The following is a 16340-nucleotide window of genomic DNA, read 5'->3' on the forward strand; positions in this document are numbered from 1 at the left end:
CACAAAAGGAGTCTGAGTGTTCTCTTTATTCCAATTCTACATGGGTTTTTTTGAGTTTTCAAACTCAGAAGCATTCCAAATCACAATATTACACTTTAGAACTTCAGCACAACTTTGTGCGGGATGCTTTCGGAATATTCAGTGCATCACAGAAATCATTCATACAAGATGGGGTGACAGTCCTTCTCTAGAGGAACAGGCAAAATAATGCCCAGTACAGTTCACAGGGTAGAAGGAGAAAGGGCAGAAATGGGAATGGAAATGCTCTAACACAAATGCAGAAAATCCTGTAGGGACTGCTTGCTCCTCCCAACAAGAAGCCACTGAATTCAGAAACAAGAATGAGGAAACAAATCTCAAAGTCCTCTTTTCTTCTTGATTCTAACTTCAGAAAATTGTCTTGTATGGCCATGAGGCTTTGTCATGCACACAAAGACAGGGAATAAGTTTTCATGGCCCTCTACTGTTAAAGCCTACCGTAACACATCTGCTGCTGCTTTATTTCTATGATAATCAGAGGGGGATTGAAAAACCACACATAGACCAAGGGAAGACTTTGTTGTGAATTTTCCTACTCCTCTGTGCCTTGAAGGAGACGTCACTTCTATACTCATAGGATCAAAATAGCCATTTACCCTGCAGAGCTGGAATTGCCAGCATTGCAATGCCTGGATGGGATCAGCTCCCTGTTTCACTGTGCTGCAGTAGTGAAGCATCTGCAGATGCACAATGGCCATACAGTCAGACATACTGAGGAGAGATTGTAACCCACAGAGCCCACACATCCCAGACAGAGACATCCAAAACCCCAGAAAGAAGAACCCTATGCTAACAGAACATCGTGAGACAGTATTCAGAACTAGCTTAATTTTCTGAGCTGCAAAAAGGGCTTTGAGCAATTTTATCATGTGTGAGATTTGTCTACTCAATTGTGCCACTATGTTAAAGCAAATAATAAGAGGTTCATGGTCAGGTCTGACAGCAAGAGAGACAGGAGGTCTCAGAGTTGCTGTTCCCTGAGATTCTCCTCGGAGTTGCTGTTCCCTTAGTTAATAAGGTTTTTGAGCTTTTCTTGCCCAAAAGGTTCCAATCCAGAGTCAGAGAAGACAAGCTGAATCCGCCAGTCCGTGTTTCCAAGGTTGTTTATTCTTCATTATCTCTCAGTTCTTTCTCAGCTCTGCAACGCTTCCCCAGCACAGCAGGACATGCAGTGGGCTGGGGCAGATCAGAGGGTCCCCGACCCTTTGTACCATTTCCCTGGTCCAACCGCCGTCCACAATGTACTTTTTATTTACAAAACCTTACCCATACTTACTACCTATGCTAACATGTCATTTCTACTGTAAACCAAACCTTGTGATACAACTCAGCAGAAAATGGGGGAAAAGAACAAGAACAAGGAGGACAGGACCATTCTCCAATTCCTCCATTTTTCCTCTTCAGGCCCATATACCAAAAATCCTAGACTGTACACTTACACTCTGTGATAAACTAGCTCCTACTTATTTTGAATTATTTTGGCTTGTTATTCTTCATACAATATGGGCATTCACTCCCATGCAAAGGGATCAGATGCAGTGTCCTCCTGGGCTCTATGTGAGGCTGGCTCAAGCCCTTCTACAGATCCCAGACCCCCTGTCTGGTCTCCAAAGCCTCCAAGGCTGCCAGAGGGAGGTCCTGGACTCTGACAAGGAGCATAGCTGGAGCACTATTTCTCTTCTTGAAGCAAATCAGAAATAACAATAACAGAGCTCAACTGTATTACTGCTGGAGTGAGAGACTGATTGTCTTTTATTTGTTTCTGTCTTTGGAGAAGCTGAAAACTTTTATTCTGACTTACACTGAGAGGGATATTGGTTATCCAAATAGGAAAAACAGGTTTTCTCTGGAGGAACCATTGTCAGAGGTTACAGCTGAGATCCCTTTCTACCAGGAGCCATGAAGCCTCTGTCTGTGCACACCCCAACTAGTTGAAGGAAAGAGCATTGAACTGTCCTGCAGAGAGAGTGCCACGATTGTCTGGGGCCATGTCCTCGGTGCTGACAGGGACACAGGGGAAATCCTGCTCCTCATCAGGGCCCTGGCCTGTGGCACAGTGCTGTGGGGGCAGGCTGCGGACGATGGGCTTGAGGAATCTGAACTCGCTGTTGCCCGAGCCCGTGGTGAGGCTGATCTCGTAGCAATAGGCGCGGGGCAGGCTCCCTGCAGCGGCTGCATCGGCCAGGCCGCTCTGCAAGTTGTCGGCACCATAAAGCACAGGGCCAGCCTCCAGCTCCTTTCTCTTGCACACCTTGCGAGCCACAAAGAGTGTGGTGGAGACGAGGAAGAGGAGCGAGACAAAGACCAAGGAAATGATTAAATAGGTGGTGAGGGAGCCGTCCTGGTCCTCTGTAGCGGCGCTGCTGTGCGGGAGGCGCACGTCAGAGAAGTCCTTGAGCAGGAGGGCGCTGAGAGCTGCGGTGGCTGAGAGCGGGGGCTGGCCGTTGTCTCTGACCAGGACAACGAGCTTCTGCTTCACGCTGTCTCTGTCTGTCACGGGCCTCCTGAGACGCACCTCCCCGCTTTGCACAGCCACGCTGAAGAGCCCGGGCTCGGTGGCCCTCAGCAGGTGGTAGGAGAGCCACGAGTTCTGTCCCGAGTCGGCATCGACGGCCACCACTTTGGTGATGAGGTAGCCCACCTCGGCCGACACGGGCACCAGCTCGGCGGGCGCCGGGCTGCCGTCCTGGCCTGGGTACAGCACGAGCGGCGCATTGTCATTCTGGTCCAGCACCAGCAGGCGGACGGTGACGTTGGCTCTGAGGGGAGGAGAGCCCGCGTCAGAGGCACTGACCGTCACCTCGGCCTGCCTCAAGCGCTCGTAGTCCAGGGGCCGCAGCACAAACACGTGTCCCTTCTCCGAGTCCACCGAGATGCAGGAGCACCAGGGCCGCTCTGCCGCTTGCGCTGGCGCCAGGGAATAGGTCACCTTGGCATTGAGCCCCTCGTCTGCATCGGCGGCGCTGACGGCTCCCACAAACGCTGTGGGGACATTGTTCTCACGCACATACATGGTGTACGAGGTCTGGTTGAAGACGGGCGCGTTGTCGTTGACATCCGAGATGTCCACGCTGAAGGTGTGCGTGCTTGTGAGAGCAGGCGAGCCCGCATCTGCTGCTGTGACCCTCAGCACGTGCTGAGCCGTCTCCTCGCGGTCCAGCGCGCTCACTGTCACCAGCTCATAGTAATTCTTATAGGCCGGCCGCAGGGAGAAGAAGAGCTGATCCTCCAGGGCACAGGAGATCTTGCTGTTGGCACCAGAATCCCGGTCCCTGACGGAAAACAGGGCCACCACTGTGCCCGGCGCTGTGTTCTCGGGGAGGGGACTGCTGAAGGAGTTGACCACCAGCTCTGGGGCATTGTCATTCACATCCACCACCTCCACCAACACTTTGCAGATTGCTGAAAGGCCGCCTCCATCTTTTGCCCTCACACTGAGCTCATGAGTCTGTGCTGCTTCAAAGTCCAGAGGTTTTGTGAGTTTAATTTCACCAGTTCTGGGATCAATCACAAATGCTGAATCACTCTGTCCCCCTGCTTGGCTGAGTTGATAGGAAATGTCGCCATTAACTCCTGCATCCGGATCAGTTGCCAGCACAGTCAGAACCACAGAACCTTCTGGCATGTTCTCCAAAACCCGCCCTATGTATTCCTCCTGTGTGAAGGTGGGAGCATTGTCATTTACATCTAAAATGACAATTTTCACTTGAGCAGTCCCAGTCCTTGGAGGAGAACCTCCATCTTCAGCAATAATAGTGAAATCCATCTCTGCCTGCTCCTCTCTGTCTAGTGGCTTTTCCAAGACCAGTTCCAGATACTTCTTGCCTGTAATCCGTGACTCATAGGACACCCTAAAATACTCGTTCTGTGGAGCTATACTGTATGCCTGGACTGTGTTACTGCCAATATCGAGGTCCCGAGCCACCTCCAGAGGGAAACGAGTGCCTGGCTCGCTCGTTTCCAGGATGTCAAAACTGACTCGTTCCTCGGGGAACACGGGTGAGTGGTCATTGATGTCCTCCAGGGCTACCTCGACCCGAAAGAACTGCAGGGGGTTGGAGAGCAGCAGCTCGAAGGGGAGCATGCAGGGGGCGGCCTGGGCGCACAGCTCCTCCCGGTCCAGCCTGGCCGCCACGACGAGGCGGCCGGAGGCGCGCTCTAAGCGAAAATGCTGCCGCCCGTCCTCCCACACCAGGCGGGCGCGGCGAGCCGAGAGCTGCGCCGGCGTCAGCCCCGCGTCCTCCGCCAGCTTGCCTACAAGGGAGCCGCTCTCCGCCTCCTCGGCCACGGAGTAGTGGATGGGCTCGGCGCGAGCGTGCGGCAGCGACAGCAAAGCACAGACACAGAGCACTTGCCTTGCGATCGCCATGGCGCGGCGGCGGCGGCGGCCGGTGTCGGTGTCGGTGTGGCGGCTGTTCCGGGCGATTCCCCGCGGAAAGCGGCCGAGTGGGGGGCGGGCGCCTTCGGTCGGTGTCAGTAATTCCTCCGGCGGCTCGTCAGGCAGCCGGGGTGTCCCGGCAGCGGGTGACAGAGGGCAGCGCTCGCAGCTGCTGCCGCTGTCACCTCCGCCCTGCTGAGCTACTCTGCGCTGGGCTGTTTCGTTGAGCTACGCTGCGCTGGGCTGTTTTCGGTCAAACCCGCCTGCTCTGCGCTGCTCTAATCTCAGCTGCGCTGGGCTGCTCTAATCTCAGCTGTTCTGCGCTGCTCCGGGCTCGGCCGCCTCCGCTGCCGCAGCCGCTCGGCGCCGCCTTGGCCGAGGGCACCACCCAGCGGTGCGCGCTGGGACTGCGCCCGCCGCCGCCCGCAGCCCGCGCTGCCGCTCGCCCCGGCCCGCGATTCCAAAGCTTTCCGGACAGCCGCGGGCAGGAACGGAACGCGGCCATTCCCAGGGATGCCTCAAGCCGAAGCTCAGTCCAGAGGACCTCATCCCTCAGCCGGACAAACCGAGCAGCGATAGTGAGATGGTGACAGCACAGGCTGGCCGAAGTGCACTCTACCGACTGCATCTCCACACTCAGCAAGTGCTCCCACCTTACATTGCCTCTCTCAAGAGACATAGTGAGAGAAAAACTCGCAGACTTCTAAAAGTCTTGAAGGAGTTTTCCAGGAAAGAACGTCTCCACAAAGAATTCTGTCTCCACAATACGAGTTAGAATGTTCTCTTTATTTCAATTCTACACATTTTTTCATGTTTTCAAAGTCCGAGGGATACCAGTTCACAATGTTACACTGTATATCTTCAGCACAAAACAGCGTGAGGGAGTCTTTCTTAATATTCCATGCATCACACAGATCATTCAAACAAACAGATATTATAGTTTGGCTGGCAGTCCTTCTGTAGAGGAACAGGCAAAATAATGTTCAATATAGTTCAGAGGCTAGAAGGCAAAATCGCAAAGACAGAAATGCAAAAGCTCTTTCACAAATGAAGATAATCCTATAAGGACAGCTTTCTAGTCCCCTCAAGAAGCCACTGAATTCAGAAACAAAAATCAGGAATCAAAACTCAAAGTCCTGTCTTCTACTTCCTCTTGATTCGAACTTCAACAAATTCTCTTGGATGGACATGTGGCCTTTTCATGCACAAAAAGACAAGGAATAAGTTTTCATGACTCTCTACAGTTATAGCCTACCCTAACTCATTTGCTGCTGCTTTATTTACAAGAGAATCAGACTGGGACAGAACACTAAAGGCACACATAGGCCAAAAGATTTTGTTGTGTTTTTTTCAGCTCCTCTCTGCTGTGAAGAAGATGACACCCCTGAATTCATAGAATCAAAATAGCTTTTTACCCTGCAGAGCTTGAATTGCCAGCATAGCAATGGCTGGATGGGATCAACTCCCTGTTTCACTGTGCTGCAGTAGTGAAGCATCTGCAGATGCACAATGGCCATACAGACAGACAGACTGAGGAGAGATTGTAACCCACAGAGCCCACACATCCCAGACAGAGACATCCATAACCCCAGAAAGAAGAACTCTATGCCAACAGAACAGAGTGACACAGTATTCAGAACTAGCTTAGTTTTCTGAGCTGCAAAAAGGGCTTTGAGCAATTTCATCAAGTGTGAGATTTGTCTACTCAATTGTGCCAGTATGTTAAAGTAAATAATAAGTGGTTCGTGGTCAGGTCTGACAGCAAGGGAGACAGGAGATCTCAGAGTTGCTGCTCCCTGAGATTCTCCTCGGGGTTGCTGTTCCCTTAGTTAATAAGGTTTTTGAGCTTTTCTTGCCCGAAAGGTTCAACGCCAGAGTCAGAGAAGACAAACAGAGTCTGCCAGTGCGTGTTTCCAAGGTTGTTTATTCTTCATTATCTCTCAGTTCTTTCTCAGCTCTGCAGGGCATCACCAGCACAGCAGGACATGCGGCAGACAGGGGCAGATCAGAGGGTCCCCGATCTTTTGTACCATTTCCCTGGTCCAACCACCATCCACAATGAACTTTTTATTTACAATATCTTACCAGTGTTCACTACCTATGCTAACATGTCATTTCTACTCTAAACCAATCCTTGTGATACAACTCAGCAGAAAATGGGGGAAAAGAACAAGAACAAGGAGGACAGAACCACTCCCCAATTCCTCCATCTTGTCTCTTCAAGCCCATATACTAAATATTTTAGATTCTACATTTACACTCTGTGATAAACTAGCTACTAATTATTTTGAATTCTCTCAGCTTGTGATTCTTCAAACAATGCGTGCATTGACTCCCATGGACAGGGATCAGAAGCAGTGTCCTCCTGGGCTCTATGTGAGGCCGGCTGAGCCCCTTTGACAGATCCCAGATCTCCTGTCAGGTCTCCAAAGCCTCCAAGGTGGCCAGAGGGATGTCCTGGACTCTGACAAGGAGAATAGCTGGAGCTCTCTCTTCTTAAAGCAATTCTTCTTCTATGCTCTCTTCTTAAAGCAATTCAGAAATAACAATAACAGAGCCCAACTGTATTACTGCTGGAGGGAGAGACTGATTGCTTTTTATTTCTTTCTGTCTTTGGAGAAGGTGAATTCTTTTATTCTGACTTAGACTGAGAGAGAAAATGGTTATCCAAATTGCAAAACCAGTTTTTTTCTGGAGGAACCATTGTCAGAGGTTACAGTCCAGATCTCTTTCTACCAGGAGCCATGAAGCCTCTGTCTGTGCACACCCCAGCTAGTTGAAGGAAAGAGCATTGAACTGTCCTGCAGAGAGAGTGCCACGATTGTCTGGGGCCATGTCCTCGGTGCTGACAGGGACACAGGGGAAATCCTGCTCCTCATCAGGGCCCTGGCCCGTGGCACAGTGCTGTGGGGGCAGGCTGGGGACGATGGGCTTGAGGAATCTGAACTCGCTGTTGCCCGAGCCCGTGGTGAGGCTGATCTCGTAGCAATAGGCGCGGGGCAGGCTCCCTGCAGCGGCTGCATCGGCCAGGCCGCTCTGCAAGTTGTCGGCACCATAAAGCACAGGGCCAGCCTCCAGCTCCTTTCTCTTGCACACCTTGCGAGCCACAAAGAGTGCGATGGAGACGAGGAAGAGGAGCGAGACAAAGACCAAGGAAATGATTAAATAGGTGGTGAGGGAGCCGTCCTGATCCTCTGTGGCGGCGCTGCTGTGCGGGAGGCGCACGTCAGAGAAGTCCTTGAGCAGGAGGGCGCTGAGAGCTGCGGTGGCTGAGAGCGGGGGCTGGCCGTTGTCTCTGACCAGGACAACGAGCTTCTGCTTCACGCTGTCTCTGTCTGTCACGGGCCTCCTGAGACGCACCTCCCCGCTTTGCAGAGCCACGCTGAAGAGCCCGGGCTCGGTGGCCCTCAGCAGGTGGTAGGAGAGCCACGAGTTCTGTCCCGAGTCGGCATCGACGGCCACCACTTTGGTGATGAGGTAGCCCGCCTCGGCCGACACGGGCACCAGCTCGGCGGGCGCCGGGCTGCCGTCCTGGCCTGGGTACAGCACGAGCGGCGCATTGTCATTCTGGTCCAGCACCAGCAGGCGGACGGTGACGTTGGCTCTGAGGGGAGGAGAGCCCGCGTCAGAGGCACTGACCGTCACCTCGGCCTGCCTCAAGCGCTCGTAGTCCAGGGGCCGCAGCACAAACACGTGTCCCTTCTCCGAGTCCACCGAGATGCAGGAGCACCAGGGCCGCTCTGCCGCTTGCGCTGGCGCCAGGGAATAGGTCACCTTGGCATTGAGCCCCTCGTCCGCATCGGCGGCGCTGACGGCTCCCACAAACGCTGTGGGGACATTGTTCTCACGCACATACATGGTGTACGAGGTCTGGTTGAAGACGGGCGCGTTGTCGTTGACATCCGAGATGTCCACGCTGAAGGTGTGCGTGCTTGTGAGAGCAGGCGAGCCCGCATCTGCTGCTGTGACCCTCAGCACGTGCTGAGCCGTCTCCTCGCGGTCCAGCGCGCTCACTGTCACCAGCTCATAGTAATTCTTATAGGCCGGCCGCAGGGAGAAGAAGAGCTGATCCTCCAGGGCACAGGAGATCTTGCCGTTTGCACCAGAATCCCGGTCCCTGACGGAAAACAGGGCCACCACTGTGCCCGGCGCTGTGTTCTCGGGGAGGGGACTGCTGAAGGAACTGACCACCAGCTCTGGGGCATTGTCATTCACATCCACCACCTCCACCAACACTTTGCAGATTGCTGAGAGACCTCCCCCATCTCTGGCCCTCACACTGAACTCATGAGTCTGTGCTGCCTCGAAGTCCAGAGGTTTTGTGAGTTTAATTTCACCAGTTGTGGGATCAATCACAAATGCTGCGTCACTCTGTCCCACTGCTTGGCTGAGTTGATAGGAAATGTCCCCATTCACTCCTGCATCTGGATCAGTTGCCAGCACAGTCAGAACCACAGAACCTTCTGGCACGTTCTCCAAAACCTTTCCAATAAAACCCTCTTGTGTGAAGACAGGAGCATTGTCATTTACATCTAGAATGACAACAGAGATCTCAATTGTCCCACTTCTGGGAGGAGAGCCTCCATCTTCAGCAATGACACTGAAATCCATCTCTGCCTGCTCCTCTCTGTCTAGAGCCTTTTCTAAAACAAGTTCAACATATTTGTCACCATTACTCCGGCTTCCGTAGGAAACACGGAAAAACTCGTTTTCGGGAGAAATGCTGTAAGTCTGTATGCTGTTGCTACCAATATCTAGGTCGCGAGCCACCTCCAGGGGGAAACGAGAGCCCGGGTCGGCCGTTTCCAGGATGTCAAAACTGACTTTTTCCTCGGGGAAGACGGGAGAGTGGTCATTGATATCCTCCAGAGCCACCTCGACCCGAAAGAACTGCAGGGGGTTGGAGAGCAGCAGCTCGAAGGGGAGCATGCAGGTGGCGGCCTGGGCGCACAGCTCCTCCCGGTCCAGCCTGGCCGCCACGACGAGGCGGCCGGAGGCGCGCTCTAAGCGAAAATGCTGCCGCCCGTCCTCCCACACCAGGCGGGCGCGACGAGCCGAGAGCTGCGCCGGCGTCAGCCCCGCGTCCTCCGCCAGCTTGCCTACAAGGGAGCCGCTCTCCGCCTCCTCGGCCACGGAGTAGCGGATGGGCTCGGCGCGAGCGTGCGGCAGCGACAGCAAAGCACAGACACAGAGCACTTGCCTTGCGATCGCCATGGCGCGGCGGCGGCGGCGGCGGCCGGTGTCGGTGTCGCGGCTGTCTCGGGCGATTCCCCGCGGAAAGCGGCCGAGTGCGATGCGACCGCTTTTCCTCTCTGTCGCTAGTTCCGGCGGCGGCGCCTAAAGCAGCCGGGGTGTCCCGGCAGCGGGGGACACAGGGCAGCGCTCGCCACCGCTGCCGCTGCCACCTCCGCCCGGCTGAGCTGGGCTGATCTAAGCTCGTTCGGGTTGCGACCGGCTGCTCTGCTCTGCTCTGGGCTGCGCTCGGTCTAACCCGGCTGCTCTGGTCTGGTCTAATCTCAGCTGCTCTGCGCTGCTCTAATCTCAGCTGCTCTGCGCTGCTCCGGGCTCGGCCGCCTCCGCTGCCGCAGCCGCTCGGCGCCGCCTTGGCCGAGGGCACCACCCAGCGGTGCGCGCTGGGACTGCGCCCGCCGCCGCCCGCAGCCCACGCTGCCGCTCGCCCCGGCCCGCGATTCCAAAGCTTTCCGGACAGCCGCGGGCAGGAACGGAACGCGGCGATTTCCAGGGATGCCTCAAGCGGAGACTCAGCTCGGAACGACTAAGCCGCACTGCTCGGCAGGACAAACCCGGACAACGACAGCGCAGTGGCAACGGCACGGGCATCATAACGAGAACTCTCCCGGCTGCATCTGCAAAATCAGGGACTGCACCTACTCAACCGCGCCTCAGACAAGGGACACAGGGAGAAAAGGAGTCGCAGAATTTTTAAAAGCCTTGAAGGAGCTCTCCAGGTAAGAACGTTTCATCAAAGAATTCTCCACAAAACGTCTCAACATAAGGAATTAGAGGCTTCTCTTTATTTGAATCCTACTTTGGTTTTTCATGTATTTTTTCAAACCCAGAGGCATCCAAGATCACATTGTTAAACTGTATAACTTCAGCACAACACAGCGTGAGGGAGTCTTTCTCAATATGCCATGCGTCACAGACATCATTCCAACAACCAGGTATTATAGATGGGGTGGCAGTCCTTCTCTAGAGGAGCAGGGAAAAGAGTGCTCAGTACAGTTCAGAAGGCAGGAGAAAGGGCAGAAATGGCAATGCACATGCACTAACACATATGCAGAAAATCCTGCAGGGAAATCTTTCTAGTCCCAACAGCAAGCCACTGAACTCAGAAACAAGAATGAATAAACAAAATTCAAAGTCCTCTTTTCATGTTCTTTTTGATTCCAAGTTCAGAAAGTTCTCTTGCATGGACATGTGGCCTCTTCATGTGCACAGAGAGAATGAATAAGTTTTCATGACTCTCTACAGTTAAAGCCTACCCTAACACATCTGCTGCTGCTTTATTTCCATGACAGTCAGAGAGGGCCTGAAAACAAAACTCACACATAGGCCAAGGGAAGACTTTGTTGTGCATTTTCATGCTCCACTATGCCTTGAACTACATAACACCCCTGTACTTGTAAGGTCACAATAGCCTTTTACCCTGCAGAGCTGGAATTGCCAGCATTGCAATGGCTGGATGGGATCAACTCCCTGTTTCACTGTGCAGCAGTAGTGAAGCATCTGCAGATGCACAGTGGCCATACAGATTGACATACTGAGGAGAAATTGTAACCCACAGAGCCCACACATCCCAGACAGAGACATCCAAAACCCCAGAAAGAAGAACCCTATGCCAACAGAACAGAGTGACACAGTATTCAGAACTAGCTTAGTTTTCTGAGCTGTAAAAAGGGCTTTGAGCACTTTCATCAAGTGTGAGTTTTTCTAGTCAATTGTGCCACTGTGTTAAAGCAAATAAAAAGCAGTTCATGGCCAGGTGTGACAGCAAGAGAGACAGGAGGTCTCAGGGTTGCTGTTCCCTGAGATTCTCCTCGGGGTTGCTGTTCCCTGAGGTAATCATGTTTTTGAGAATTTCTTGCTGGAAAGGTTCCACACAAGGGTCAGAGAAGACAATCAGAGTCTGCCAGTCCGTGTTTCCAAAGTTGTTTATTCTTTCATTATCTCTCAGTTCTTTCTCAGCTCTGCAGGGCGTTCCCAGCAGAGCAGGACACGTGGCCAACTGGAGTGGATCAGAGGGTCCCGGACCCTGTGTACAATTTCCCTGGTCCAACCACCATCCACAATGAACTTTTTATTTACAAAACCTTACCAATACTTACTACCTATGCTAACATGTCATTTCTACTCTAAACCAATTCTTGTGATACAACTCAGTAGAAAATGGGGGAAAAGAACAAGATCAAGGAGCACAGGGGTCACTCCCCAATTCCTCCATGTTGCCTCTTCAAGCCCACATACTAAAAATCCTAAATTCGACATTTATGCTCTGTGATAAACTAGTTACTACTTATTTTGAATTTTTTTGGCTTGTGATTCTTCATACAGTGTGGGCATTGACTCCCATGGACAGGGATCAGAAGCAGTGTCCTCCTGGGCTCTATGGGAGGCTGGCTGACCTCCTTGTACAGATCCCAGATCCCCTGTCAGGTCTCCAAAGCCTCCAGGGCAACCACAGGGATGTCCTGGACTCTGACAAGGAGCAAAGCTGGAGCACTATTCCTCTTCTTGAAGCCAATCAAAAATAACAATAACTGAGCTCAACTGTATTCCTGCTGGATTGAGAGGCTGATTGCTTTTTGTTTCCTTCTTTTTGTCTTTCTAGAAGCTGAAAACTTTCATTCTGACTAAGATTGTGATAGAAATTTGTTATCCAAATTGGAAAAACAGGTTTTCTCTGGAGGAATCATTGTCAGTGGTCAAAGTCCAGATCCCTTTCTACCATGAGCCATGAAGGATCTGCCTGTGCACACCCCAGCTAGTTGAAGGAAAGAGCATTGAACTGTCCTGCAGAGAGAGTGCCACGATTGTCTGGGGCCATGTCCTCCGTGCTGACAGGGACACAGGGGAAATCCTGCTCCTCATCAGGGCCCTGGCCCGTGGCACAGTGCTGTGGGGGCAGGCTGGGGACGATGGGCTTGAGGAATCTGAACTCGCTGTTGCCCGAGCCCGTGGTGAGGCTGATCTCGTAGCAATAGGCGCGGGGCAGGCTCCCTGCAGCGGCTGCATCGGCCAGGCCGCTCTGCAAGTTGTCGGCACCATAAAGCACAGGGCCAGCCTCCAGCTCCTTTCTCTTGCACACCTTGCGAGCCACAAAGAGTGCGATGGAGACGAGGAAGAGGAGCGAGACAAAGACCAAGGAAATGATTAAATAGGTGGTGAGGGAGCCGTCCTGATCCTCTGTGGCGGCGCTGCTGTGCGGGAGGCGCACGTCTGAGAAGTCCTTGAGCAGGAGGGCGCTGAGAGCTGCGGTGGCTGAGAGCGGGGGCTGGCCGTTGTCTCTGACCAGGACAACGAGCTTCTGCTTCACGCTGTCTCTGTCTGTCACGGGCCTCCTGAGACGCACCTCCCCGCTTTGCAGAGCCACGCTGAAGAGCCCGGGCTCGGTGGCCCTCAGCAGGTGGTAGGAGAGCCACGAGTTCTGTCCCGAGTCGGCATCGACGGCCACCACTTTGGTGATGAGGTAGCCCGCCTCGGCCGACACGGGCACCAGCTCGGCGGGCGCCGGGCTGCCGTCCTGGCCTGGGTACAGCACGAGCGGCGCATTGTCATTCTGGTCCAGCACCAGCAGGCGGACGGTGACGTTGGCTCTGAGGGGAGGAGAGCCCGCGTCAGAGGCACTGACCGTCACCTCGGCCTGCCTCAAGCGCTCGTAGTCCAGGGGCCGCAGCACAAACACGTGTCCCTTCTCCGAGTCCACCGAGATGCAGGAGCACCAGGGCCGCTCTGCCGCTTGCGCTGGCGCCAGGGAATAGGTCACCTTGGCATTGAGCCCCTCGTCCGCATCGGCGGCGCTGACGGCTCCCACAAACGCTGTGGGGACATTGTTCTCACGCACATACATGGTGTACGAGGTCTGGTTGAAGACGGGCGCGTTGTCGTTGACATCCGAGATGTCCACGCTGAAGGTGTGCGTGCTTGTGAGAGCAGGCGAGCCCGCATCTGCTGCTGTGACCCTCAGCACGTGCTGAGCCGTCTCCTCGCGGTCCAGCGCGCTCACTGTCACCAGCTCATAGTAATTCTTATAGGCCGGCCGCAGGGAGAAGAAGAGCTGATCCTCCAGGGCACAGGAGATCTTGCCGTTTGCACCAGAATCCCGGTCCCTGACGGAAAACAGGGCCACCACTGTGCCCGGCGCTGTGTTCTCGGGGAGGGGACTGCTGAAGGAACTGACCACCAGCTCTGGGGCATTGTCATTCACATCCACCACCTCCACCAACACTTTGCAGATTGCTGAGAGACCTCCCCCATCTCTGGCCCTCACACTGAACTCATGAGTCTGTGCTGCCTCGAAGTCCAGAGGTTTTGTGAGTTTAATTTCACCAGTTGTGGGATCAATCACAAATGCTGCGTCACTCTGTCCCACTGCTTGGCTGAGTTGATAGGAAATGTCCCCATTCACTCCTGCATCTGGATCAGTTGCCAGCACAGTCAGAACCACAGAACCTTCTGGCACGTTCTCCAAAACCTTTCCAATAAAACCCTCTTGTGTGAAGACAGGAGCATTGTCATTTACATCTAGAATGACAACAGAGATCTCAATTGTCCCACTTCTGGGAGGAGAGCCTCCATCTTCAGCAATGACACTGAAATCCATCTCTGCCTGCTCCTCTCTGTCTAGAGCCTTTTCTAAAACAAGTTCAACATATTTGTCACCATTACTCCGGCTTCCGTAGGAAACACGGAAAAACTCGTTTTCGGGAGAAATGCTGTAAGTCTGTATGCTGTTGCTACCAATATCTAGGTCGCGAGCCACCTCCAGGGGGAAACGAGAGCCCGGGTCGGCCGTTTCCAGGATGTCAAAACTGACTTTTTCCTCGGGGAAGACGGGAGAGTGGTCATTGATATCCTCCAGAGCCACCTCGACCCGAAAGAACTGCAGGGGGTTGGAGAGCAGCAGCTCGAAGGGGAGCATGCAGGTGGCGGCCTGGGCGCACAGCTCCTCCCGGTCCAGCCTGGCCGCCACGACGAGGCGGCCGGAGGCGCGCTCTAAGCGAAAATGCTGCCGCCCGTCCTCCCACACCAGGCGGGCGCGACGAGCCGAGAGCTGCGCCGGCGTCAGCCCCGCGTCCTCCGCCAGCTTGCCTACAAGGGAGCCGCTCTCCGCCTCCTCGGCCACGGAGTAGCGGATGGGCTCGGCGCGAGCGTGCGGCAGCGACAGCAAAGCACAGACACAGAGCACTTGCCTTGCGATCGCCATGGCGCGGCGGCGGCGGCGGCGGCCGGTGTCGGTGTCGCGGCTGTCTCGGGCGATTCCCCGCGGAAAGCGGCCGAGTGCGATGCGACCGCTTTTCCTCTCTGTCGCTAGTTCCGGCGGCGGCGCCTAAAGCAGCCGGGGTGTCCCGGCAGCGGGGGACACAGGGCAGCGCTCGCCACCGCTGCCGCTGCCACCTCCGCCCGGCTGAGCTGGGCTGATCTAAGCTCGTTCGGGTTGCGACCGGCTGCTCTGCTCTGCTCTGGGCTGCGCTCGGTCGAACCCGGCTGCTCTGGTCTGGTCTAATCTCAGCTGCTCTGCGCTGCTCTAATCTCAGCTGCTCTGCGCTGCTCCGGGCTCGGCCGCCTCCGCTGCCGCAGCCGCTCGGCGCCGCCTTGGCCGAGGGCACCACCCAGCGGTGCGCGCTGGGACTGCGCCCGCCGCCGCCCGCAGCCCACGCTGCCGCTCGCCCCGGCCCGCGATTCCAAAGCTTTCCGGACAGCCGCGGGCAGGAACGGAACGCGGCGATTTCCAGGGATGCCTCAAGCGGAGACTCAGCTCGGAACGACTAAGACGCACTGCTCGGCAGGACAAACCCGGACAACGACAGCGCAGTGGCAACGGCACGGGCATCATAACGAGAACTCTCCCGGCTGCATCTGCAAAATCAGGGACTGCACCTACTCAACCGCGCCTCAGACAAGGGACACAGGGAGAAAAGGAGTCGCAGAATTTTTAAAAGCCTTGAAGGAGCTCTCCAGGTAAGAACGTTTCATCAAAGAATTCTCCACAAAACGTCTCAACATAAGGAATTAGAGGCTTCTCTTTATTTGAATCCTACTTTGGTTTTTCATGTATTTTTTCAAACCCAGAGGCATCCAAGATCACATTGTTAAACTGTATAACTTCAGCACAACACAGCGTGAGGGAGTCTTTCTCAATATGCCATGCGTCACAGACATCATTCCAACAACCAGGTATTATAGATGGGGTGGCAGTCCTTCTCTAGAGGAGCAGGGAAAAGAGTGCTCAGTACAGTTCAGAAGGCAGGAGAAAGGGCAGAAATGGCAATGCACATGCACTAACACATATGCAGAAAATCCTGCAGGGAAATCTTTCTAGTCCCAACAGCAAGCCACTGAACTCAGAAACAAGAATGAATAAACAAAATTCAAAGTCCTCTTTTCATGTTCTTTTTGATTCCAAGTTCAGAAAGTTCTCTTGCATGGACATGTGGCCTCTTCATGTGCACAGAGAGAATGAATAAGTTTTCATGACTCTCTACAGTTAAAGCCTACCCTAACACATCTGCTGCTGCTTTATTTCCATGACAGTCAGAGAGGGCCTGAAAACAAAACTCACACATAGGCCAAGGGAAGACTTTGTTGTGCATTTTCATGCTCCACTATGCCTTGAACTACATAACACCCCTGTACTTGTAAGGTCACAATAGCCTTTTACCCTGCAGAGCTGGAATTGCCA

At 54.1% G+C, this 16340-nt stretch overlaps 3 protein-coding genes across 3 annotated transcripts; all 3 read right to left on the bottom strand.

Annotated features, from left to right (window-relative positions):
• Positions 1-8: 8 nt before the first annotated feature.
• LOC134559045 (protocadherin beta-4-like) lies at positions 9-4962 on the bottom strand. The gene has a single exon (XM_063413507.1). The coding sequence runs from the start codon at positions 4406-4408 to the stop codon at positions 1967-1969; it is 2442 nt and encodes an 813-aa protein (XP_063269577.1). The 5' UTR covers positions 4409-4962; the 3' UTR covers positions 9-1966.
• A 1262-nt stretch (positions 4963-6224) lies between these two features.
• LOC134559157 (protocadherin beta-15-like) lies at positions 6225-10216 on the bottom strand. The gene has a single exon (XM_063413700.1). The coding sequence runs from the start codon at positions 9629-9631 to the stop codon at positions 7190-7192; it is 2442 nt and encodes an 813-aa protein (XP_063269770.1). The 5' UTR covers positions 9632-10216; the 3' UTR covers positions 6225-7189.
• Positions 10217-12348: 2132 nt separating this feature from the next.
• Positions 12349-15389, bottom strand: LOC134559160 (protocadherin beta-15-like). The gene has a single exon (XM_063413702.1). It carries the CDS (start codon positions 14862-14864, stop codon positions 12423-12425), a length of 2442 nt encoding a protein of 813 aa, XP_063269772.1. The 5' UTR covers positions 14865-15389; the 3' UTR covers positions 12349-12422.
• Between the last annotated feature and the right edge of the window lie 951 nt (positions 15390-16340).

The sequence above is a fragment of the Prinia subflava genome, chromosome 16, assembly GCF_021018805.1.
Source record: "Prinia subflava isolate CZ2003 ecotype Zambia chromosome 16, Cam_Psub_1.2, whole genome shotgun sequence".
In the NCBI taxonomy this organism is placed as follows: Eukaryota; Metazoa; Chordata; class Aves; order Passeriformes; family Cisticolidae; genus Prinia; species Prinia subflava.